This window comes from Prionailurus bengalensis, chromosome A2, assembly GCF_016509475.1.
Source record: "Prionailurus bengalensis isolate Pbe53 chromosome A2, Fcat_Pben_1.1_paternal_pri, whole genome shotgun sequence".
NCBI classification, from domain to species: domain Eukaryota; kingdom Metazoa; phylum Chordata; class Mammalia; order Carnivora; family Felidae; genus Prionailurus; species Prionailurus bengalensis.
The window spans coordinates 100715143-100739785 of NC_057348.1; the positions used below are offsets into that span (position 1 = coordinate 100715143).

The 24643-nt window shown below is 40.2% G+C and overlaps 1 protein-coding gene across 1 annotated transcript in view; it reads left to right on the forward strand.

Annotated features, from left to right (window-relative positions):
* The window catches only part of UMAD1 (UBAP1-MVB12-associated (UMA) domain containing 1), a 227631-nt gene that overhangs the window by 8673 nt on the left and 194315 nt on the right, over positions 1 to 24643 (forward strand). Inside the window, exon 2 of the mRNA XM_043588955.1 lies at positions 13809 to 13899. Coding sequence (XP_043444890.1) covers positions 13818 to 13899 — 82 coding nt within the window. The 5' untranslated portion in view covers positions 13809 to 13817. The remainder of the gene's footprint in view (positions 1 to 13808; positions 13900 to 24643) is intronic.

Sequence of the window (24643 nt, forward strand, 5' to 3'; positions counted from 1 at the left end):
GCAAGCTCTTAAAAGGCAACAGCTTTATCTTCTAAATTTCTATATCTCTTCACACTATTTAGCATCTTTCTTTATTTTTTTTATTTTAATTTGTTTTATTTTTTATCTTTTTTTTAAACTTACATCCAAATTAGCATATAGTGCAACAATGATTTCGGGAGTAGATTCCTTAGTGCCCTTACCCATTTAGCCCATCCCCCCTCCCAGGACCCCTCCTGTAACCCTCAGTTTGTTCTCCATATTTATGAGTCTCTTCTGTTTTGTCCCCCTCCCTGTTTTTATATTATTTTTGTTTCCCTTCCCTTATGTTCATCTGTTTTGTCTCTTAAAGTCCTTATATGAGTGAATTCATATGATCTTTGTCTTTCTCTGACTAATTTCACTTAGCATAATACCCTTGAGTTCCTTCCACGTATTTGTAAATGGCAAGATTTCATTCTTTTTAATTGCTGAGTAATACTCCATTGTATGTATATACCACATCCATTCATCCATCGATAGACATTTGGGCTCTTTCCATACTTTGGCTATTGTTGATAGTGCTGCTATAAACATGGGGGTGCATGTGTCCCTTTGAAACAGCACACCTAGGGGCGCCTGGGTGGCGCAGTTGGTTAAGCGTCCGACTTCAGCCAGGTCACGATCTCGCGGTCCGGGAGTTCGAGCCCCGCGTTAGGCTCTGGGCTGATGGCTCAGAGCCTGGAGCCTGTTTCCAATTCTGTGTCTCCCTCTCTCTCTGCCCCTCCCCCGTTCATACTCTGTCTCTCTCTGTCCCAAAAATAAATAAACGTTGAAAAAAAAAAATTAAAAAAAAAAAAAAAAAAAAGAAACAGCACACCTGTATCCCTTGGATAAATGCCTAGTAGTGCAATTGCTGGGTCGCAGGGTAGTTCTATTTGGATTTTTGAGGAACCTCCATACTGTTTTCCAGAGTGGCTGCACCAGCTTGCATTCCCATAGCATCTTTCTTTAGAGAAAAAAAAATCTATGGTTTTCACATGTACTGCATTAAAAAGGGATTTTTTTTTTTTAAGAAGGTAAAACCTCTTGAAATTAAGATATCTGCTGACTGGAGTGCAACACATATTAGGTGATCGCACCCATCCCTAGAGGAACAATTTACAGGTTACAACGAGGAATTATCCCAATGCTTAGAGTGAAGAGATGGAGAAACCCTGGTTTAATGTAATGGGAGATTTTACCTTCCTAAATTAGTAGAATCAGGGGAGACATTACTATGCTGTTCTGTTTTTTTATTTTGTTTTATAAATAAGGGGCAGTAAAGGAAGAAAACAGTCAATTCTTACCACTTATCAGGATACCAGTCTTGATCCCGAAAATAAAAGGACAGCTAATTAAAAGGAAAACAAACCAACGAAAATCCCCGAATCCAACAACAACAACAACAACAACAAAACTACACAAAGCTTCCCTGACGATTCTAACAGAGACTTTGGGGGTCATATTTATTTACAAAGTAATGGAGGAGAGTAAAATTGCATCAGGTCCATTTTACCCTTGGTGAAACCATCTGTATGCAATGATGGAAAAAGGATCTGAGAAGAAAGGTTCTATCCTAAAATTTTCTTGGGCCAACTGTGACTTTCCAAGATGATTTTATCATACGCTTGAAAAACAGTTCTGCTAGAGAAAATTCCAGAAAATTAGTAATTCCGGATTATATAATGCTTCCATGATAGCAGGATCTTATTATTATGGCAACAGCTCTGAGTGGTATGTGTCTTCCATACTCGTGAGAAGCTGGCAGTTGAGATTATCAGCTGCAGCCTCTGTGGCAAATAAAGCCAGCCGTTAAAAGTCATCAAGTTGTGGTGATCAACTGGAAACACCCCCCGACCCAGATCCAGGAAAAAAACTACAAAATGAAGAAAAAAAGTGCCAGCCTGGGCCCTGTTGGAATCTGCACTGTGAAGTCCTCTGGAGCTCCTTTCCACTCTTCCAGAATCCTGCCTTGCCAGATGCTATATAATTATCAATTCGTAGCTTGAGATCTTCCAACTTTATAAGTATTTTAGGTATTCTGTTTTGGTTAAAAATCATACCTGTTTAATTTATCAATTTGCTAAAAGCAACGATAGGATCATGTTAGGGAAGTGAGTTTTATTAAATCCTATACCTTCAATTTTTAACAGCTATTAGATAACGCACATGATGTCACTTTCCGGTTAGGTAACAAGTGAAAAGGTTCAAAGTGTTATATTAGAGGGCAGGCAGTCTTCACAGTGAGGTCACCACCACCACTCTGTATTCATCTGGGTACGTCGTAAAAGCTGCGCTGGTGCGTGCTGAGGGCATCTGTGAGCTACTCCAGACCAGCAGAAATGGAATGAAAATACTACTACAAGAAGAAAAAAAGAACAACGTAAAATTTCTTACTGTTCTAAAAGAGCTTGTTCACCTATTTTTTAAATGGTTGATGGTGGATATTAAAATGCTCTGGTTTTTAGATTTCATTGGATGTTTATTTTTTAAAAGTGTTTATTCATTTTGTGCACTCAAGAGAACACTCAGGGGAGGGGCATAGAGAGAGACAGAGAGAGAGAATCCCAAGCAGGCTCTGCGCTGACAGGGCTCTATCCCACGAACCATGAGATCATGACCTGAGCAGAAATCAAGAGTCAGATGCTCAACTGACTGAGCCACCCAGGTGCCCCCTCCATTGGATAAATTATTTATTTATTTATTATTTTTATTTTTAGTATTTTTTAACATTTATTTATTTTTGAGAGAGAGAGAGAGAGACAGAGTGTGATCAGGGGAGGGGCAGAGAGAGAGAGGGAGACACAGAATCCGAAGCAGGTTCCAGGCTCTGAGCTGTCAGCACAGAACCTGATGCAGGGCTCAAACTTAGGAACCATGAGATCATGACCTGAGCCAAAGTCAGATGCTTAACCACTGAGCCACCCAGGAGCCCCTCCATTGGATAAGTTTAAAAGAATGTTACAACATTTTTTTTTCAACATGTGGATATTTATAATGTGCTAGAAACTACATCCTTTATAATTTTCAATGGAAAATTTTAGATATTACCTTAAAAAATGCAGGGATGCATAATTTTTCACAATTCTTTTAGGGGGTATGTGAGCACTAAAGTATGATTAGTGGCTTTGAGACTCTTTCGCCTGTAACCTGAACTAAGAAATACATTTCATATCATGACCTAGCACATGCACCCAAAAGCAAAAGTTCGTAAAACATTTTTTACCATATATGATGCTCTCTTGATAATCTTTTTTGCTTCCTTTTCTTCTTTGTTTTTATTTTAGAGAAAAGAGAGAGCATGCAGGGGAGAGGGGCAGAGAAAGAGAGATGCAGGGGCACGCTCCACAATCAGCACAAAGCCTGACATGGGGCTCGATCCCACGATGCTGAGATCATGACCTGAGCTGAAATCAAGAGTCATGTGCTCAGCCGACTGTGTCACACAGGCACCTTTTTTTCTATTTCATTCTATTTAAAAATGTGGTCATGACCCACTAAATTGAGTTTATTTCCACTGAAAGGTCGGGACCTGCAGTTTGAAACACAGCTATAGATCCAAGATTCAGTTCTTTGTTTTTTTCCTTTCCTGAGTGCTTTTTTTCTTTTTGGGGGGTGGAGCAGTTAAAAAATCTGAGAGTTGGAAATAAAATTTATGTTAATGCTTCAGTTTAATTAATTGGCTTTCACACTTCCGGGGAGCTCGTCTGTGACATCAGTTTCTTTCCTTGCTCCCCTCTTGCTTATCCTCCCAGATGTCTGCACCTTTCCCCTATTATATCAGTGTCACAAACCTTCAACAATAAAACACCAATGTGGGATGGCTAAACAGAGGAGAATCTTTGGGTAATCCTAATTGGTAGTCCAGAGTTAATGGATAAATTTAAAAAGAGTTTAGAGTCCTCTTATACAGATACAAAATCTGCCAGAGACTTTACTGAGTCCATTAAGCAGGGAACTAGTAAGATATAACTACTGCAAAAGAGAACTCAAAGTATCACCGCACATTTATAGTCAAAGGGGGAATGTTGAATTTATAAATGGTGTAAAACTGGTCACTCCCACAAAGCCGTAATTGATGCCTTCTACCAGATACATTTCTGTGGACAGGAATTATTTGCATGACTATCCATTTTCTACAGGTTACCTCCTACAGAGTTGTAATATAACCTAGTCAAAGATAAACAAAGGTTACAATAACCCAGATGGATAAGCTAGCCAGAATATTCACTGAATTCCAAATCCTTTCACAATTTTTCTTTATACTGATCAGATGCAAGCTATTAAGCCCATTCCTGGCCTAGGTTTAAGATTTTGCACCTGAAGGCCACACCCAGTTTGTGGAAGATTTATTCAGTCTCTGGAGTATTTTTACATATTTTGAGTTTCTTGCTATCAGCTAAAGAGTAGATTTTTTTCCAAAATAATCTGATTTCTGCTTTCTCTTGAAATATCAGACTCGGTGGTACTGGGCCCACATTCCTACATGGAACTGTGATTGGAAATGCCAAAGGTGCCTTCTGTTGTGGTTTTTTAAATTTTTTATTTATTTTTGAATGAAAGAGAGAGCCTGAGTGGGGGAAGGGGCAGAGAGAAAGGGAGACACAGAAGCCCAAACGGGCTCCAGGCTCTTGAGCTATCCGCACAAAGCCTGACGCGGGGCTCAAACCCACGAACCGCAAGATCATGACCCTGAGCCAAAGTGGATGCTCAACCAACTGAGCCACCCAGGCGCCCCATGTGTTTTATTTTGTTTTGTTTTTTAATAGAAAATAGAAAAATGCAATTACCACAAAAGAACTATAAAGTGAATATAAACTGGCCATGCATCCTGGTAGCAACAACGATTAGGTTTGGTATATATTTTTCAGTATTTTTGTTTTCTAAGAATAAACATGCCTGTCTCCTCTCTGCACACAAAATAGAAATTACTTTCATAATTAACAAGCCTGTTCTTTTTTTTTAAGAAACAAAACTACAGAAAGGATATAAGTAGTATAAAACAAATACAGTAAAGAGACATACTGTAAAGAATATACAAAAAAGATGCTAAAACAGATTATTAAAGAACTACAAGTAAATCGTATCAGCTAAAATGACATTAAAAAGCTGCTTGAGGTCTATTCAGCTAGAAGGTTCTCTAAGGACTGGGCCAGATGGAGCAGCAGTAGGTAACCCCAGCCTCCTGGGCCCATTCACAGGTGTTAACAGGGGCCCTTCAGACTGAGGTGGCTTTAGATCTTCAGGAGAGAGCTTTCTAGATGCTTTGAGATCCTCTCCATGGGGGAGAGATGAGCCAGCCACAGCTTCAGCCTGGTCCTGTGTTTGTTTGTAGTGGTTACTGTTGTTATTGTTGTTTTAGCCTTGCCCATAACAGCCAGTGCAAATTGGACTCCAGGCTTTCCTAGTTCAAAACCTTCAAAAGCTTTTTCCCCTGGTTCCTGACTCAAGCCCTCACAAGCCTTGTTTTGGTGAAGGGCTCCTCCTCGCGGCTCCCTGGGCATCTCTCCCCTTCCCTCCCTCCTTTTCTCAAGGCGCCTGTGGGAGCCCAGGCCCACGCTCTCTTCAAACTCCTGTCTCACAGGAGGCTGGCTTCATGCGTACTTAGCTGCTTGGCATTTGAATTTACCACCCCCGGGTTGTGCTGAAGAGGTCAGTCATTTCTGCAGTTTTGAAACGTGAAACAATACAGTCGAGTTAACATCTAAGTCCTGATAAGACAGCCAAGTATGTTTTTGAAAATTTGAAGAAAAGGGAGGGTACACATCACTTTGGTGATAATTAAGGGGATGTGTTTTCACAGTATAATTTGAGATCTTAGAGATCATGATCTTAGTCCCTGAACTTTTACATTTTTCTGTTTGTAATAACACTGATGTTCCTGATTTTAGCTACCACTTACATGCTTAAGTGCTACATGCTCCCTTTCTCTGGGGCACTAGGTCCTGTTTTCCCGACTGCATTTTACATATTTACATTTGTACCAGTCGCTGGTTCCCTACATCTGACTTGTCTGAAATGGAATTTCAGAAAACATTGTTTTCTTCTTTTAAAATGAGCTTCCCTTTCCTACTTTTCTTATTCTATCACTTTTTTCAGTCTGTCAGGCTTGAACTTTCAGTCCCCTTGTATTAATTCCTTTCCCTCTGTGTTTTGTAGAGTCCAGAGTCCCTAGGCCCTGCTCCATAGTTCTGCACATCCCTTCTTTTTCATTCAGATGTCTCCTGTCCTAATCCATTCCCTTCTTGCTACAACTTTCTAGCTTTTTAACTCCATGCCCTCAATCAGCCTCTTCAGCATATCGTTTTAAACTTAATCTTTCTGAAACACTAATTTCCTCAAGATCCTAGACTGTAACAGTAACATTAAACAAACACTGATATGCCACTCCGGATAGTCTAACATTTTCTTAACTTTTCAGCCCTTTCAGTCATTTGTCTCTACCTTTCTTTTGCAGTCTTGATTTCTTGATGTCTTTTTTTTTTTTTGCAGTCTTGATTTCTGCTGCTTATCTACATGCCTCTGTTGAGGTCACTCCCTTTGCTGTCCTCTAAACACACTGTGCTCTTTGTTCATCATGACCCTTCTTACAGGAAAGGCCTTCCTTCTTGTTTGTGTCTGTATCGTACCCAGCAGGTAAAGTTGGGAGTCAAGGCTACCTATTTATGAAGTCCAGCAGGGTTCTTGTAATTCTCACTGATCCTTTTGGAATCCTTCCGGAGCAAATATGAAGAAAAAACAGAGTGTGTGTGTGTGTGTGTGTGTGTGTGTGTGTGTGTGTGTGCGTGTGCGCGCGCGCGGGCTTCCATACAGGTATCCCCTGCGTTTTGAAAGTTCATATTATGCATGCTGCTGTTGCTCTTGCGAAAGACCTACCTTAGTACTCGTTTTCGCTAACTTGAAACAAATCTGAAGAGGATTTTTCACTTCTATGAGAAAAAGAGAAAAGTGAAAATATGTTCAGTGTTTGTTTACTATGGGCTATTCTGGAGGCAGTGTGCACTCTAAGCAGCGAGAGTGACCCTGCCGAGCTCCTTGCCTGGGCACTACACTCAGAATCTCAGCATCAAGCCCACCAGAGCTCTGAACTGAGTCCGTGAGCATCTGGGTTTCATCTGCATTTATTCTGTGTGTGCCTTAGCAAGATGTATCCTAAGGTATCCAAAAAAAGCCCAAGAGAGGTTATCTTAGGGTCTGGGAATGTGGAAAAAAATTTTCCATGTAAATTAATGGCAATGGCTTCTTCACTTTATGCCATTTTGGCTTATGAAAGGTTTCATAGAAACACTCTACTTTCAGATAGCAGGGGAAACTTGTATGTTATTATTATTACAGTTAAATGGCTGTTGTTGATCAGTCACAGATAGGAACTGTAGTCTATTTGATGTATTTACATTATTTAGAAGTCTGTTGAAATGGAAAGAAGATCATCAGATTGAGAAGACCATGTTGCCTTAATCTTTTGTCATGGGTAATATTACTTAAAAGGTAAGACTTAAAATAATAGGAAAAAATAAATACATTACCTACCCTGCCCTGTGCCCCTTCAGAACAATAGGGTCTGCCTTGCCTAGTGATCAGGCTAGCCCTTTTATATGCAGTCTCTGTATACCATTAGAAGTGAAGACACTGTCCTTTTATTTTTCAGTCCTGTGTGAATGCACAGAGAAAAGAAGCATTTTGCTTTTTACACAAAGCCTATCTGTAACACACACACACACACACACACACACACACACAGTGGTTTAAGTGATTTGAGATGATTTTCCAAATCATTGTGAACTGAACGTTTATATGACATCTAGAATATTGTGCTAATAATGAATTTTTAAAATAGTATTATTGAGGTATTTTATAAACATACAATAAATTGCACATATTGAGAGTGTCCAGTGTGATGAGTTTTGAGTTCTTTTGGTACCCCTCAGACCATCCCTGTGATCACCATAATGGACATATTCATCACCCCCAGAGTTTCCTTATGCTTCTTTATAACCCCTCTTTCCTCTCCCCCTTCCCTGTATGTCCCCATTCCCCAGGAAATCACTGATCTGCTTTCCATCACTACACATTAGTTTGCACTTTCTAGAAGTTCATATAAATGGAATCATACAATATGAACTCTTTTTTTCTGGCTTATTTCACTCAGCTTATCATTATTATTATGATTATGTTGAGATTTATGCATGTTGGAGCATATCTTAGGACTTCGTTCCATTTTATTGCTAAACAGTAATAGGGATATGCCACCATTCAGCCATTTATCTGGTTTTGGACATTTGTGTTGTTTCCAGGTTTTGGCTATTACTAAAAATGCTGTATGACTTTTGTGGACATGTGTGGACATATGTTTCCAGCTCTCTTAGGTAAATACCTGGAAGTAGAGAGTCTGGGTCATATGCTAGGTGTGTGTTTATGTTAGCACGGCAAGCCTTTTAAAAAGTTTTAAATATTTGAATAGGTACATAGTGGTATTTCGCTGAGATTTTAACTTGCATTTGTCTAATGACTAAGGATGTTGAACATCTTTTCGTGTGATTGTGTGCCATCTTTGGTGAAGTGTCTGTTCATATCTTTTGCCCACTTTTTACTGAGTTGTTTTCTCGTCACTAAGTTTTAAGAGTTCTATATGTTTTCCAGATACACATTCTTTAACTGATATGTGACTTGCAAGTATTTTCTCCCAGTCTGTGACTTGGGCAAGTGAATTCTTTGTCCCCCATCTCTATCAAGTAGCTCCAGGGTTCCCCTGTTTGAGAACTAGGAGACATTCACTCTGGCGTGGATCCCAACTCAGCCAGGTAACAATGCTGCTGCTGGCTCCTGAGGGATTTTTAATTATAAGTGTTGGTATTTTTCCTGTTTATGAGTGTAAAGTTCACTTATTATAGACAATTCTTAAAATATTCAAAATTGTAAGGAAGGAAATGAGACCAGAATATACTTGGGAAATCTGAGCAGAAGCCCAACTGTGAAGGCCACATCCATCAGAAGCATGAGTGCTTAGGGTTTACCATAAACTCCGCTTGGGGCAACAGGACCATTATCAGCTTCCTCCGCTTGGGGATTAGGGCTCTTAAATTACTCTCATTTTTGCTGTGGATGGCCTCAGAAATGTGGTGCGCTGAGGCTGCAGTGTTTGTTCATCCGGGATAGAAGTTGAATGCTTGTGTCTGCAATGCTCAGTCAGTATCTGGCCTAAGCACTTAATAAATGTTTATAAAATAGAAAGTAAATGAAGTTCTTGAAGTTAGATGTTGTGGAACTAGTAAATGTCTTTTGAACCTAGAGCTGAGCAAGGCTTGGGAAAGAAGAGATGGATAAAGATAGAAATGGAATTAATGAAATGGATGTGACTAATATTGGGAGCCGTTATATTAAAGTCCAACACAAGCCTCCTAAGTGTGAAGGGCTTCTTGTCCGTGGGGCTTTGTTGATGAAAAACTTTTAAGTGTTGGTTCCGAGAGGACTTGGTTTAAAATTCTAGTTGTGCTGTTTAGCGGCCACATAAACTTGGACCAATGCTTAATCTACTTCAATTCTTCTGCTTACACGTTGTGAATACTTGGGTGTGCATGGCGAGATGTCTCTGAGTTATGGGATAGCATACGTAAGACATTCTGGTATAGTGACTGACACTGTAGGAGCTCAGTAAATGTTAGTAGGGTTTTAGTTACTCCTCTTTTCCTCCCTCGTTTCTAGTCTTAAGCAAGACAACTCAATCTGGCTGCTGGAGTGGGGACCTACCTGTGTATTTCAGTGATAGGAAAAAATATCATGTGATAAAGATAATTTGATTGTATATCATGGTGTCCAGGGGCATAGTCTTTTCGTGCATGGAGTGATTTCTGTAAAGATACATGGATGGACTGACTTTAGATACTTGTGGAATGAAGAATTATTAGTGCCAGCAGTACTATTCATCATAAAAGGGAATCCCAAGACTCGTATTGTAAAATTGGAACGTGATTTTCACGTGAAAACATCCTGAGGAGGGAGTTGAGTGGTGGTCACATTGGTGGAGTGATGGGTGTGAGGGTAATTGGTACTTTTGTAAGAATTTTAGAGCTGTTTCAGATGAATATTTGTAACAAACTATTCTTTGCTGCCATTCTGAGCTCTTTCATACTGTCTCTGCTTCCTTTCTCTTACTGATTCTTCTGTTTCTTCCCTGCCTGGAAGTTTCTTGACTCTTGGAACCTAAGTCATCCCTCCTTTTCTGATGTTTATAATGTTCTAAAAGATGGGGGTATAATATTATGATCGCCAATCAGTCATACTAACAACAAACTGATGCAGCCTGTATATAGTTTAAATTCATTGTTTTGGGTCATGAAAAACTTAAATGCTTCACTTAAGTTGTAACGGCTGTACAAAATACTTTAATTAAAAAAAGATTCTTCAGGCTCCTGGGTGGCTCAGTTGGTTAAGCATTTGACTTCGGCTCAGGTCATGATCTCACGGTTTGTAAGCCCTGCATCGGGCTCTGTGCTGACAGCTCGGAGCCTAGACCCTGCTTCCGTGTCTCCCTCTCTCTCTGCCCCTCCCCTGCTTGCGCTCTCTCTCCCTCTGAAAAATAAATAAGCATTAAAAAAGCATTAAAAAAATAAAAGATTCTTGCACTACCGGAGTTTGGTCTGGGTTTTGTAATAAAATAGTTAAACTTTTGGGGGTTGAGACTGACTTACCAGAACCACTTTTGTAATTTCCATGTTCGTTCCATTTCTGTTTTGTGGCCAGACACGAAAAACTGTTGGAAATTTGAGTCCTTCTGTTAGAAGGCTTATCTTTATATGTTAGAACAGGAACCACTTTTTAAAGGGCTTCTCTTTCTCTGTGTTCGCAAAGCTCCTTGCTGTAGCACCCCAGTGATGCAGTGAACTAAGCAAGCCACATGGCCATACCTACCTCCGAGGAGGGAAGTAAACTGTAGTCCTAGGGCTCCGTAAGGCAGAGAGCCAGTGAACAACCCTAATGATTCCGTGGTTCTCACTTGTGGTCATCACATTAACAGCTCTTCTCATTGTAGGCAAAATAACTCACCCCTCCCCAAGGGCAGTAACCCAAATTGCCCCATTCAGTCACAGCAGTGCTTGAAGTCCCTTATCGTCCCATCAGGCCCTCTTGTGCCATCTCTTGGTCTGGAGAATTCCTGAATTAAGAAGACCTGTCCCTTATGTCCCCTCCCACTCTGGTGGAACTGGGAAACACCCTGCCCAAACCACTCCCATTCAGAAAGGGGAGGAACTGGAGATATGCAACTGTCATGGAGTGGTAGCAATTCTGAAATCCCACTGAGCAGGCTTTGGGGGGGAACCCCACCTTGGTTTGGAGGATGTTCATTAATTATGCCCAGATTCTGCTTCCCGGGAGGGGCTCCCAATCCGTTGTTCTCTTTTTTTTTTTTCCTTTTCCATTAACTTCCTTGGCTCCCACTCAAGTGGGCCCTAGAGAATAGGCTGTCTTTGGGGGTTGAGCAGTTTTCTCTGGCAGCTTCCTGTCTATAGGGTTGTCCTAAAAATCCAGTAGTCATAGTCCTGTTTTAATCCAGACTAGTAGTAGTCATTTTGGCCACACAGCTCTCAAAAATTTTGTTGGCTTCCCAGCTTGATTCCAATCAGCTTCATGTGTCAATAGCCAGACCTACAATTTTTGCTAGAGATCTCTCAGATTTGCTACATTTCTCATCTTTTTCTCCCCACATGTGCCTCCTACCCTTAATTATTTGAGGGTACCTTTTTTCTGCCAACCGTCAGCTGAAGACTTATCCTCTTCGTCTGTTTTTCCTGAAACATTTTATCCCAAGTGAAGGAATTTACTATGTGCCACATTGATCCACATTGAGGTTTAATATCAGGTGTAGCCGTTGTGTCCTCTGGATTTGATCCTGACCCAATGTTGAGTTTTAATCAGCTGTTCTTTCAGAGGCCTTCTCCGCTTCATTTTCAACTGCTTGGGGTTGGGAAGTCAGTTGCCTTTTCCAGTCTGTCAAGCCTTTGAATCTGAGCTCTCTTTTCTTACATTCCTGCTTGTAAACCAACCAGTTCTCTTCTGATCCCGTTTCTTCCTCGCACAGGTTTGTCTTGATCTTACTCAGTTGTTCTTAGCATGTCACTCTTTGTCTTTTCATCTTCTGCATTTGCTTTGCATCTAACCTCGTTTTTTCACCAGTTCCACAGGAGCTGTATCTCCTTGTCCTCTGCTGAGGGTGCCAAACTATCTCCAGACCTTTCTTTTGGACCCATCATTATATCCAGTAAGCATTTTCTTTGAGGATTTCAGAGGCTGTTCCTTTTCTTTTACTGAACTGTTTTCTTTATCACATGCCTTGTCTTTTACTTCTCCAGGTTTTTTTTAATTTTTATTTTTATCCTTTTTAATTAAAAAAAATTCTTTTTAATCTTTATTTATTTGTGAGAGAGTGAGAGAGAGAGACAGAATGAGGGCAGGAGAGGAACAGAGAGAGAGGGAGACACAGAATTCGAAGCAGGCTCCAGGCTCCAAGCTGTCAGCACAGAGCCCGACGCGGGGCTCGAACCCATGAACCGTGAGATCATGACCTGAGCCAAAGTCAGACGCTTAACCGACTGAGCCACCCAGGAACCCCTTTCTTCTCCAGTTTTTATTCCTTTAAGATTTTTTTTATGTTTATTTTTGAGACAGAGAGAAACAGAGCATGAGTTGGCGCAGGAGCATAGTGAGAGGGAAACACAGAATCTCAAGCAGTCTCCAGGCTCTAAGCTGTCAGCACAGAGCCTGAAGCGGGGCTTGAACCCACCAACCGTGAGATCATGACCTGAGCCGAAGTCAGATGCTTAACCGACTGAGCCACCCAGGAGCCCCAGTTTTTATTTCTTTAAAAGTTAACTCAGCCAAATATGTTTTCTGTCAACAAATCGGCTCCTTTACTGTCCATCCAGGTCTGCAGCTAAGGGTGTGTCGACCTCCACAAACCCCAGTACACTTGTCAGTTTCTAGAAGGCCTTTGCTCAGATAGGATCTTTATTTGCCCTCCCTGCTTGATTTTCTGGTATGGGTGGAATATTTGAAAACTAAAGTGTGGAGCACTTACTGCCAGCAGGACTTCCTTTCTTTGCTGTTACGTTGCTTTGCTTATAGGGACTGTCCTCAGAATGTGATGTGTCCTCCTGTGTTCCCTTCAGCTTCTTTCCCAGTTGTTTTCTAGGAGTCGGTGTCCTCCTCCCTGAGTGTAAAGAGGAAAGACGCGCGCGCGTGTGTGTGTGTGTGTGTGTGTGTGTTGGGGGCAGCACACAGTCTTGCCAACACAAAGATCTGCATTGATGGGAATTTAAAGTTGGTTGCAGTGCATACAATCCTGAGTGTCTGAATCAAGTAACTAACTGTAGATGATGTTTGAAGTGCCTTCCTTTCTTTTTTTAGGTGGCCTCAGTTTTATGACCCTGGCATGACAAGAAGCCTGGACAAGTTTTTGTTTCGTTTACTTTTTCTTTTCCCATTCCAGTGTCTGATTTATAGTTAGTGAGATCGTTCCATATCCTAGGGTTACCTGTTGATTTTAGTTTTACGTATAATAATTTCTTGGGTTATTTCCTGCATGTTCAGAAATTGAGAGAGGTTGCATGATTCAAGGCACGTGTGGTTTGGAACTGGAAGTCTGTGCCCCTTAATTTCTCTTTTTGTCTTCTGACACCAAGAGAGGGCTTATGTTTTTAAGTCTGGTAATGGAATTCCTTAAAGTAATCATTGTGATATATTTATGTTTGGCATTTTACTAAGACTTTTACAGTTTGCTCTGAATCTGACATTGCGTGGTGTTTCTGTTTCAGATAGCAGCAATGTTTCACTTCTTCAGAAAGTCTCCGGAATCTAAAAAGCCCACAGTACCAGAGACAGAAGCCGATGGATTTGTCCTTTTAGGTGAGCCTTTTACAGAAACAAAATCATAATTGGATGACTTATTGTTCCTTTAAAAGTTTACTTTAAAATTATGTGATTGATTTTTAATTCTCACTAATACCTGAATTAATTTATGTATATGAAATCTATAAAAATAAAGCTCCCCAGTCACTTAGAATATTTTTGTCAAGTCACACTCTTCTTATATATTACTTTGGCTGCATCCTTCAAATTATATGTGTAAAAATCGTCTCTTTTTTTTCTATCTGATAAGCTGGTCAACCTTTTTAATTGCAAAAAACCAAAAGTCTTGAAGGATCCTTGATAAAGTCAAGTTCTGTTTTATAAATAGCAGCAAACCTCGCCTCTTAAATTAGCATCTGAAATTAAATTAGGCATCCAATAAATCATTTGCTGAATGAAGTATACTTTTTAAATCGAAATATGTTACATAGTGTCTCCTAAATGTTTGTTAAGATTGGTTTATTTTCTATTATAAAATTGATACCTGCAGTTATTACTATTTTGGAGGCTTTAAAAAAATTTCTTTCAAACAAATACTATGCTCTTTCCAAGGCGAATTCTGAAAAATAACATTTCCTTCGTGTGTCGTGTGTCTTTCCCCTGAGGAAGAGACTTGCAGTCTTTGTATAGTTCTTCCCAGAAGTTCCGTCCCCAGGGGTGATGAGCTAAAACCCAGTGTTCCCACGTAACTCACATCCTCTCCCACTCTGGACTTCCTGCCGCCAAATTCTGCCTTTTCCCTGAGAGGAGTTGCATGAACTCATAGGGTATTTGCTCCCTGGGATGTTTCTCAGGTATCTCTCTTTCCAGATTCTGGTTTCCTTCCTCTTAGGATCTCTATCTTGGCCCAGTCAGACCAGGGTCCCCTTGCATGGACAAATGCTTCACATGTCTTGAAAAGTGGAGATTGGTGCCTTGGATTTAAAGGTGATCTTGAATTTTCAGCTTCGGCCCCCTCAGAGCTGGGTTCATGCCATGACTCTTTCTCCACACTTTTACAAGTTTGGGTGGGTAGGTCTCTGCCTCTTCAGCCCTTCTCTTTAGGATCTGGTCTCTCACAGAAAGGACACGAGCGTTTCACCCATCTGGCCCTCTCCCATTTCTAGGCCTTAATCTCTGGAAGACCAGATTACAGTTTTTCTTGCGGCTAAATGTTACCTGTGAATGTCCCATCTTTGACACAGTCAAGTTCTGTCAGGCCAGGATCTGCAGTGCTGGCAGATTCCCCTTCCCTTCTGGCAGTTTTTCTGAATCTGCTGCCTATGTACTAGGACAGGGGCAATAATTTGGGTGCTCAGCATTGTTTTCTCTCTGTCCACATCCCCTGTGCCTGAGGCAAAATAGTGAGGCATTGTTTGACCAGGGCCAGTGGTTTTTCTGGGGAACTTTCTGATGGGTATAAACTGGGGTCCCATGCACATGACCGCTCCTCTGGCCCTTCTTATCGCATCAAGAATTTATGCCTCAGCTTCCAGGTCCGAACTGGCTCCATCAGTCCCAACTTCTGTTCCTTGAAAGCTGCCAGTGTTGCTTCCCTCTTACCTCCTGAATTAACCTCACTAACTAAACCTCAGGGATGCCTCTGGTCTGCTTCTTTAAGCATTTCACACAAAACTCCTCTCTCAGAAATGTGCTTCAACAAAGCCTGGTTTTCCAAACTCTGTTCTGTGTTTCTCTGTAGTCTTAACACATGTGTAGAGAGCTTTGCTGTTTTCTCTTGTATCATGTTTAGAAATCAACATTACTCTTTTTGTAATCAAATAGTCATTTAAAGGATGTGAGTGTAGTACACAGACATCTTTGTGAGCAGGTGCAACTTTTAATGCTCTTCATATATCTTCTTCACTTGTCTGGTGAAGCACCTGAAATTGCTGTGTGGCCTGCGACATTGTAGCATTTCAGAGGTAAGTTTTAACCACAGCTGAAAACCCCCTGCTGCTGGTCCTTCTAAAATCTGCACTGTCTGGTAGCTCAAAGCATATGGATGCTTCAGCTGTAGCTAGCCCAACACGGGCCTAGTTTCCAGTGTCTTCTGCCTCAGCGGCTGAAGCTTATCTGCTGTGGACCTTTCCTCTTCTAGAAGAGATGCTGGTTTATGAAGTAGTTTTTAGCCGAGCCTCGGAAGACACAGAAACTTTCAGATTTGCTAATTCATGAGGGAATTTCCAGCACTTTATTACCCTCATCTGCTCTCATGTTCTAGCTGCTCCCTCTGATACACCTAAGCTCTGAGGGGGCACTTTTCCAAAAGCTGACATGCTGTGTTTGGAGGGTGCTTTCCCAGGACCATCTTGGACTGAGTTGGGTGGGTTTTGTCCCTGCACCGTACCTCACCTGTAACGTTAGTGTCCCTGGCAGTCATGGTGAGGAATCACTTCCGTCATCGTTCCAGGACAGTGATGTAATTTGAAGTCAGCTGGTGGTCACCGTCTTTCAAATGACCCAAGCCAGACGAGTCCCCTAGATGTCTGCTGAGGCTTTCTTCTCCTTCAGTGTCCATGAGTGCTGAGCCCGTCTCTAGGTGCAAAGCTCTACCCCTTCACCACCCTCCATGAAAAATCCCTGCGTGCCTACTATCTTGTGAGCTTAGTTACTCTCCTGAAGTTATGAGGATGTCAGCCAGCATCAGCCTTGGCTCTCTCTTCCTGTGTCTTCTTTCTCTTCTCATTGATCACACCACCTCCCTTCTTTCTCAGGAACACCTCAGAGACACTGCAGTGAAGGGCAGATGAGATCCTGACTCGAGCCAGACTTGTTGGCTCTGTATCCTGGCTCTACAGTTTGCCAGAGTCTCCATTACAGGGGAGGCAGAAATTCTCCTCTCTCCTCTCAGGGTCTGCGCCTGAGTCTGAGACGTAAATACACAAAGGGCAGATGAACAGGAGAGAAGCATACAGGCTTTTATGTGTACACAGGAGCCCCTCCCCCCCCCCCAAGAAAATGAAGACCTAAAGAAATGGCAAAACCCATGTGCTCATGTACCAGGTTGAACAAAGAGGCCACTGTGGAAAAGTAGCTTGTGTGGGGAGACTCAAGGAAGATAAGAGTTATTTTAACAGGGTCTGTTTGTACAGAGTTCTCTTGGCCTTGACTCTCCACCTCTGGTGATAAGAATGCTTCTTTCCCCCTGGCATCTTCTAGAGGGGGGCTTTATCTCCTGCTTTTGGGAAGGAAAGGAGAGGTCAGAGCGCCCTCCTTGCACCTGCTATTTTTCAAGTGCCTTTAGCTCAAAATAATCCTTATGCTCAAGCACCATATTTTGGGGTGGTATATTTGCTACCCTCCGCTGTTTGGGGAAGTTATATAACTTCTGGAGGTGAGAGGGTGTTGAGAAAATGAGCGTGATACCGGTATGAACCCCATAGGGTTATTGAGAGGATTAATGGGTTAATATGTATAAAATACTTAGAACAAGTCTCTGGATGAAATGATAGTATTATATCCACATACAGGTGAGGACTGAACTTTTCTGGGTTCTTCCAGCTAACGTAGAGCAGATCTGGGATTAGTCCAGGCAACCTTACTTTAGAACCTAATCCTCTTAACCACCAAGCTATCCGTCTTTTTTTTTTTTTATGTCATATTATCATTTTAAATTTTAAGACATTAATGACGTTTTAAGCTCTTTAAAATTTTTTTTACATTGTATTCCTTCGTGTTTCAAAGAGAAAGTGTTCTGTTTCTTTGTTTTTGCTTTTTTTTTTAATGTTTGTTTATTTTTGAGACAGAGAGATGGTGTGTGTGTGGGAGGAGCAGAGAGAGAGGGAGACACGGAATCTGAAGCAGACTCCAGGCTCCCAGCTGTGAGCCCAGAGCCTGACATGGGGCTCGAAATTACCAACTACGAGATCACGACCCGAGTCAAAGTCGAACGCTTAACTGACTGAGCTAACCCGGTGCCCCATCTTTGTTTTTGCTTTTTAAGTAAAAGAGGGTTGGTATATCATAAAATTTGGCTAATTTTGCTACCCCAAACTTTTCACTTTAAACTATTTAAAATATTGCAGAAAACTGTAATCTCTTTAATGAGGTTGAGGTTGGAGGATGGTATACATTATGCAGTTAATAAAAAAATACATCAGCAGTTAGGGACCTAGTTGATTTGACTGGTAAAGGTTAGGACAGATTATTAGGAATACAGTAGGTTGTCTTTGCTAAAATTTTTTTTTATTATTTTTGAGAGAGAGAGAAAGCACATAAGTAGGGAAGGGGCAGAGGGAGAGAAAGAGATAGAGGGTCTGAAGCAGGCTCCATGCTGACAGCAGAGTGCATGATGTGGGGCTTGAACTTACAGACCGTGAGATCATGACCTGGGCCAAAGCTGGACTCTTAACCAACTGAGCCACTCAGGTGCCCCTAGTAGGTTGTCTTTAAAAACAGAGTGGTGAGGGGCATCTGGGTGGTTCAGTTGGTTGAGCATCCGACTTCGGCTCAGGTCATGATCTCACAGTTTGTGGGTTCGAGCTCCACGTTGGGCTCTGTGCTGACAGCTCAGAGCTTGGAGCCTGCTTCAGATTCTGTGTCTCCTTCTCTCTCTGTCTCTCCCCTGCTTATGCTGTCTCTATCTCTCAAGAATAAATAAACATTAAAAAACAAAAAAAACCCAAAAAACACAGTGGTGAGGGGCACCTAGGTGGCTCAGTTGGGTAAGTGGGTTAAGCATCCAACTCTTGATTGGCTCAGGTCATGATCTCACAGTCACGACATTGGGTCCCCTTACCAGGCTCTGTGCTGGGCACAGGGCCTGCTTAAGATTCTTTCTCTCCCTCTTCCTTTGCCCCTACCTCATGCACTGGCGCTCTCTCAAAAAAAAAAAAAAAAAAAAAAAAAAAGGAGTGGTAACCTCTTTTTTTTTTTAAGCCGATTTGTTCCACTAAGTTGCACTTTTTTATCATGCGATTATACACTGACAAATGTAATACCTACTTTAGTTTCAGTGCATACTGTGTGAAATATTTTGGAAAACGTCAAATAGGTCAAATGGTAGATATGAAATGCTGTTATTAACATGTTTCAGATTTGGCACACATATATTTTGGTTATTTCTTGGTCCTCATGTGCAGTAGACACATTGCAGGAAAATAAATATATACGATGGGTTTTGTTGTATTTGGGAAGTGATAAGACTAAGTGAAGACTGAGAAACAGTTATATTTATGGCAACAACTTACCAATATGGAGTCTACAGAATTTTTTAGATTATCATTGTATGTAGTCTTTATACATTTTTCTAAAACGGTCAGAGTAAATTATGTTGTTAGAGGTGTCAATTATCTCTCTTTTCCCACTTGAGAGGACCTTTTACCCTGGGAAGGTCTTCCTGCTTAACACAAATAGGTTTCAGGTGACAATTACTAGATGGCATTGCTGAAGTCAGTACCCCATGACTTGAAATTTTGGGTCCAAGCAGAGCCTAGGCACTTTGTTGATAATAGGAATATCTGGGTTGTTCGTATACAATTAGCTCACTTTTGGACAGAAAGAAAGCTTTCTCCCTGTTAAGGTTTCCAAAGCGTTTAGCCTTTGTAAAATGTCGAGTGTGCTGAATAAGAAAAAGGGGAGAAAAAAGCCTCGTAGAAAAACATCCTTTCCCTTGTAACCAGTTCCTATTCACATAAGAAGGTGATAGCTATTTGTTCATTCAGTGATGAAGTTGAAGTAATCCTCCAGGGTACTCATTTTACACAAAAACAAATTGCAGTTCTCATTTGCATCACTGGGTGGCGATTTTTCTTAGTTTTATACTACTGTTTAAAACCCTAGCAAGTGTGGTACTATTTGTAATTACCAGGGTTTTCTTGTGTTATGACATGTTTAATTGTAATTTTAAGACATTATCTTTAAGTTGATTACAAATTTACTACTGTAGTGTGCAACCTCATAGTTATTTTAAATTAAGGAAAAGGGTATCTGTTGCCTAGATGTTGGCATATAATTCCTTCTGAAACTAAGACAAAGGCATGAATTGGCTTATTATGTTATAGCAAAAAGAAGGAAAAAGAACAGCAATTAAAAAAAAAAAACCCACGGAATTGGAGATGAAAAGGAATAATTTAGATTATTGTTGTTATGTTCACTGACATTGTTGACCAGTATTGAGTAGAACTTTGGAGCAGGCAGAATGAAACGGGGCAAATACTACCATAGAGATTGAAGAAACTGGGTTATAGTACAAGTGACATTCAGCATATGCAGGTGCTTCTGAAAGTAGGGCATAAGGACCTGTGGTCTCCTTTAAACTAATTATTTTGTAAAACTGAATTGAGAATCAGAGTTTAGTAATTTAGCAGCTTGGATTTCATCCTTTCAATTTTGATATTGCAATGTGTAACTGAGTCTCACCTAGTGTTTTCCAGTTGAAATGATAAATCAGAATTTGAAACATGTGGGTTATTTTTAAGATTGACCCCTACTGAATTCCTCGTTCTCAGAATCATTCAAACCATGCATACATGCTAAAGCTAAACTATTCCGTTTTTATATGGAATGTTTAGATGATCTCTTTGCCTCAATGTTCCTTCCTTTATTCAAAAGTGGAAATATAGCTGTGTACGATAAAAATTTACATTCCAAGGAATGAGGGACAGTAAGTCACTTTGCTTTGTCTAGGCCTGAAGGCTTTAATTAAAACAACAAAGACAAAAACTAAACAGATTTTTAGAGTGTGCTTCCTATTTTTATTCTCTGTTCTTCAAACAGAAGTATACCAAATCTTAAAAAAAAAGAGTGTTTATGGATTAAAAAAGCAACTGATCATATTAATACCTCTTTACCCATGTATCATGATATCCAGAAAAACTCAGATGACACACAACTCTGTGTGTCTAGTGGTAGAATTGACAGAATTGTCACATTCCCTGGTTCCTAATTCTGGTTCATCTGTTCATCTGGTGGCACTTGAGAGCTGAAAGTGTTCAGGCAAGGCTATCCTGTGTGGGGTGTACTGCCCCGCCTTGTCTCCTTGACTGTGCAGATTAGAAGGAACTTTTTAGGGCAACGGAGAGGAGTTGACCATACTGAGAAGCAGAACTGAGCCCTCTGTTTCATTACAATTAATTGAGAGAAAGTCATTCACATACTCGGGCTCAGCAATGTCAATTGGATGACCTGTCTCTCTAACTCCATGCTGACCCTCCTGTGCATCAGGGGGCACTTTGAAAATATACTGGTGCCTGGGCCTCCAGAATCCCTGCATTCTGGTTAGATAGGCCTGGGGTTTGGCCCAGACATGAGGTTTGTTTTTTTTTTTTTTTTTTAGAGTTTCCCAGACAGTTCCACCATACACACAGGGGCTGAGAACCACCGCAGTTCACTCTCTGTAATTTAGTAATTGTATGCCATGAAACACTTTGAAAAAGACCTCATAAAAATATAGAGTTACAGCTTCTCTTCCACCGTACTTGAGCCATAAACAAACAAACAAAAAGCAAATAAAACCACAAAGTCTGGGTTAAACACACTTCCTTTCAAACATCAAATGATAAAGAAACAGAAAGCTTTGAGTTTCTTAAAGCAATATATCTGGAACCTTAATTTTTTTTTTTTAATCAGTGAAACAATTGGGAAGCGTTTTATTAACTTAATTATACAAATGTCAATTCCAGGTGGCCTCTAACTCTTTTTGTCTTCAGCCATAAGGTATATCTGTTTGACAGATTAACACCTATACACTCACCAGAGCAACTCCAAGGTACTTTTTCTTTGAACTAAACACTTCAGGTAGTCATATTTTTAGTATAGCTATTCGGGGGTCATTGCCTGCTTTACTATGGTGCTGTTTCCTGGAGGGCACTTACTTAGTACGATACCAGTAGGGAGAAAATGTAAGTGTGCACACCATATTCCATAAATGAGTTTCCTCTCGTGTTTCCTTCCAGGCTTTCCTAGTGCTATATCTTCCACATATGAGACTAACTGAAAAATTGTGATGAGTACTTTTATATTTTAACTTAAAAGTTTATTTTTATTTCATCCTGCTAAGGAAATAAAGTACAAGGATGAGAGTTGAAGTAGAATGTACAGTGTGAACATTGCACTTCATACTGGTAATAATTCAGATGGGGTTGGAAGACCTAAATATTGTCTTTCTGGTAATCTTAATAATAAGACAGTATTCTTTTGTGTTTTAGTGGTTATCGTACTCAGCGTCAGTTTTTTCCCTTTGAATGTGACCAAAGCCTATTATGAAGGAGAGGGTTCTTACTTAGGATTATACATTAATCTTCATAAATGTGAATTTTTGAAAAATGTATCTTCTTCCTTTATTATATCATGACAGAATTATGGTGTTATCTCAGAATACTGTTATCAAATAAACTAAGCCAGAAGTGAAACATCTTAAATTTGTGTGATGGAGTCTTATTGTAGTGATCACTAAGTCAACATGCTTGAGGACTTTGTCTGTCGCAGGTGCTATGCTCTTTGTTTAAAATGCTACAGGGGCGCCTGGGTGGTGCAGTCGGTTAAGCGTCCGACTTCAGCCAGGTCACGATCTCACAGTCCGTGAGTTCGAGCCCCGCGTCAGGCTCTGGGCTGATGGCTCAGAGCCTGGAGCCTGTTTCCGATTCTGTGTCTCCCTCTCTCTCTGCCCCTCCCCTGTTCATGCTCTGTCTCTCTCTGTCCCAAAAATAAATAAACGTTGAAAAAAAAATTAAAAAAAAAAAAAAATAAATAAATAAATGTTAAAAAAAAAAATTAAAAAAAAATAAAATAAAATGCTACAGATTCCTGGGCCTGACCCATACTTAGTGAAACACAATCTTTGGAGCCATAGCCCAAGAATCCGCATTTAAAAAAGCAATGCACATGGCATTTCTATGACAAAAGAGACAAGAATATACAATGGGGGAAAAGACAAATGATGCTGGGAAAACTGGACAGCTACATGCAAAAGAATGAAACTGAACCACTTTCTGACACCATACACAGAAATGAACTCAAAATAAATCAAAGACCTAAATGTGATACCTGAAACTATAAAACTTCTGGAAGAGAATATAGGAAGTAATTTCTCTGACATCGGCTGTAGAAACATCTTTCTAGATGTCTCCTGAGGCAAGGGAAACAAAAGCGAAAATAAACTGTTAGGACTACACCAAAATAAAAAGGCAAACTAATGAATGGGAGAAAATGTTTCCAAATGAGATATCTGGTAAGGGGTTAATATTCAAAACATATAAAGAACTTATACAATTCAACACCAAAAAACCCCCAAATAATCCAATTAAAAAATGGACAGAGGACTTAAATAGACATTTTTTCCAAAGAAGACATACACATGGCCAACGGACACATAAAAAGATGCTCCTAAAAATAAGGGGTCAGAATGGCTAAAATAAAAAAGACAAGAAATAACAAGTGTTGGCAAGGATGTGGAAGAAAAGGAACCCTCATGCACCGGTGGTGGGAATGCAAACTGGTGCAGCCACTGTGGAAAACAATATGGAGGTTTTCCACAAAAAATCAAAAATAGAATTACCATTTGATCCAATAATTCCACCACTGGGTATTTATCCAGAGAGTATGAGAGCACTAATTCGAAGGGATATATATTCCCCTATGGTTACTGCAGCATTATTTACAATATGCAAATTATGGAGGCAGCCCAAGTATCCATTGACAAAGAAGGGAATGTGTATGCACACACACAATGGAATATTATTCAGCTATAAAAACGAATCTTGCCATCTGCAACAGTGGATGGATGTAGAGAGTGTAATGCTAAGTGAAATAAGTCAGAGAAAGACAACTAACACTATATGATCTCATTCATGTGGAATTTAAGAAACAAAGCAAATTGGGGTACCTGAGTGGCACAGTTGGTTACAGCATCTGACTTTAGGTCATGATCTCACAGTTTGTGGGATTGAGCCCCATGATGAACCCCATGGTGACAGCATGGAACCTGCTTGGGATTCTCTCCCTCTCTCTCTGCTTCTTCTCCACTTGCGCTGTCTCTTAAAATAAATAAACTTGAAAGAAAGAAAGAAAGAAAGAAAGAAAGAAAGAAAGAAAGAAAGAAAGAAAGAAAGAAAGAAAGAAAGAAAGAGAAAGAAAACTCCAACTCTTAATTGTAGAGGACAAACTGATGATTGCCAGAGGGAAGGTGGGTGGGGAGTTGGCTGAAGTACAGAAAGCGGATTAAGAGTACACTTGATGACCTGAGTAATATATGGAATTTTTTGAATCAGTATATTGTATACTTGAAACTAATACAGTACTGTATGTCAACTATACTGGAATTTTAAAAAAATTTCTGCTACGCTGTGGTCATCAGTTAGGTTATAAACTGATCAATAGCTTACAATCGTTATTTTCATTAGAAAGTCATACTTTTATGATTAATTTTACATGTATTTTATATATACATACAAACACGTACATGCATTAATTGTATTTTTAGTGAGAAGTATTAAGTATACTAAAACCTTACGTTATAGTATTAGTGACTTAAAGGAGTCATTGTTCTGAAAATTTTCAGTATTCTAAGTCACATAACTCAGTTCTCAACTTATGGAATGATTTATTTTTATTTCTGGCATCTATTATTTCCTGATGTACAAGGCGAAAATATGCTTGGCAGCACCAGAGGAAAACTGTAACCCTTAAAATAGTTTGTTGATGGATTGGTTGAAAGAGTTGATAACTGTGATAACCAGCCATTGTCTGTTGGTCTCACTATGTTAGGGGTTCTTAGCCATGATGACTTTAGGGGGCTGAGCGGAGTGGTCTGTAAACCTCC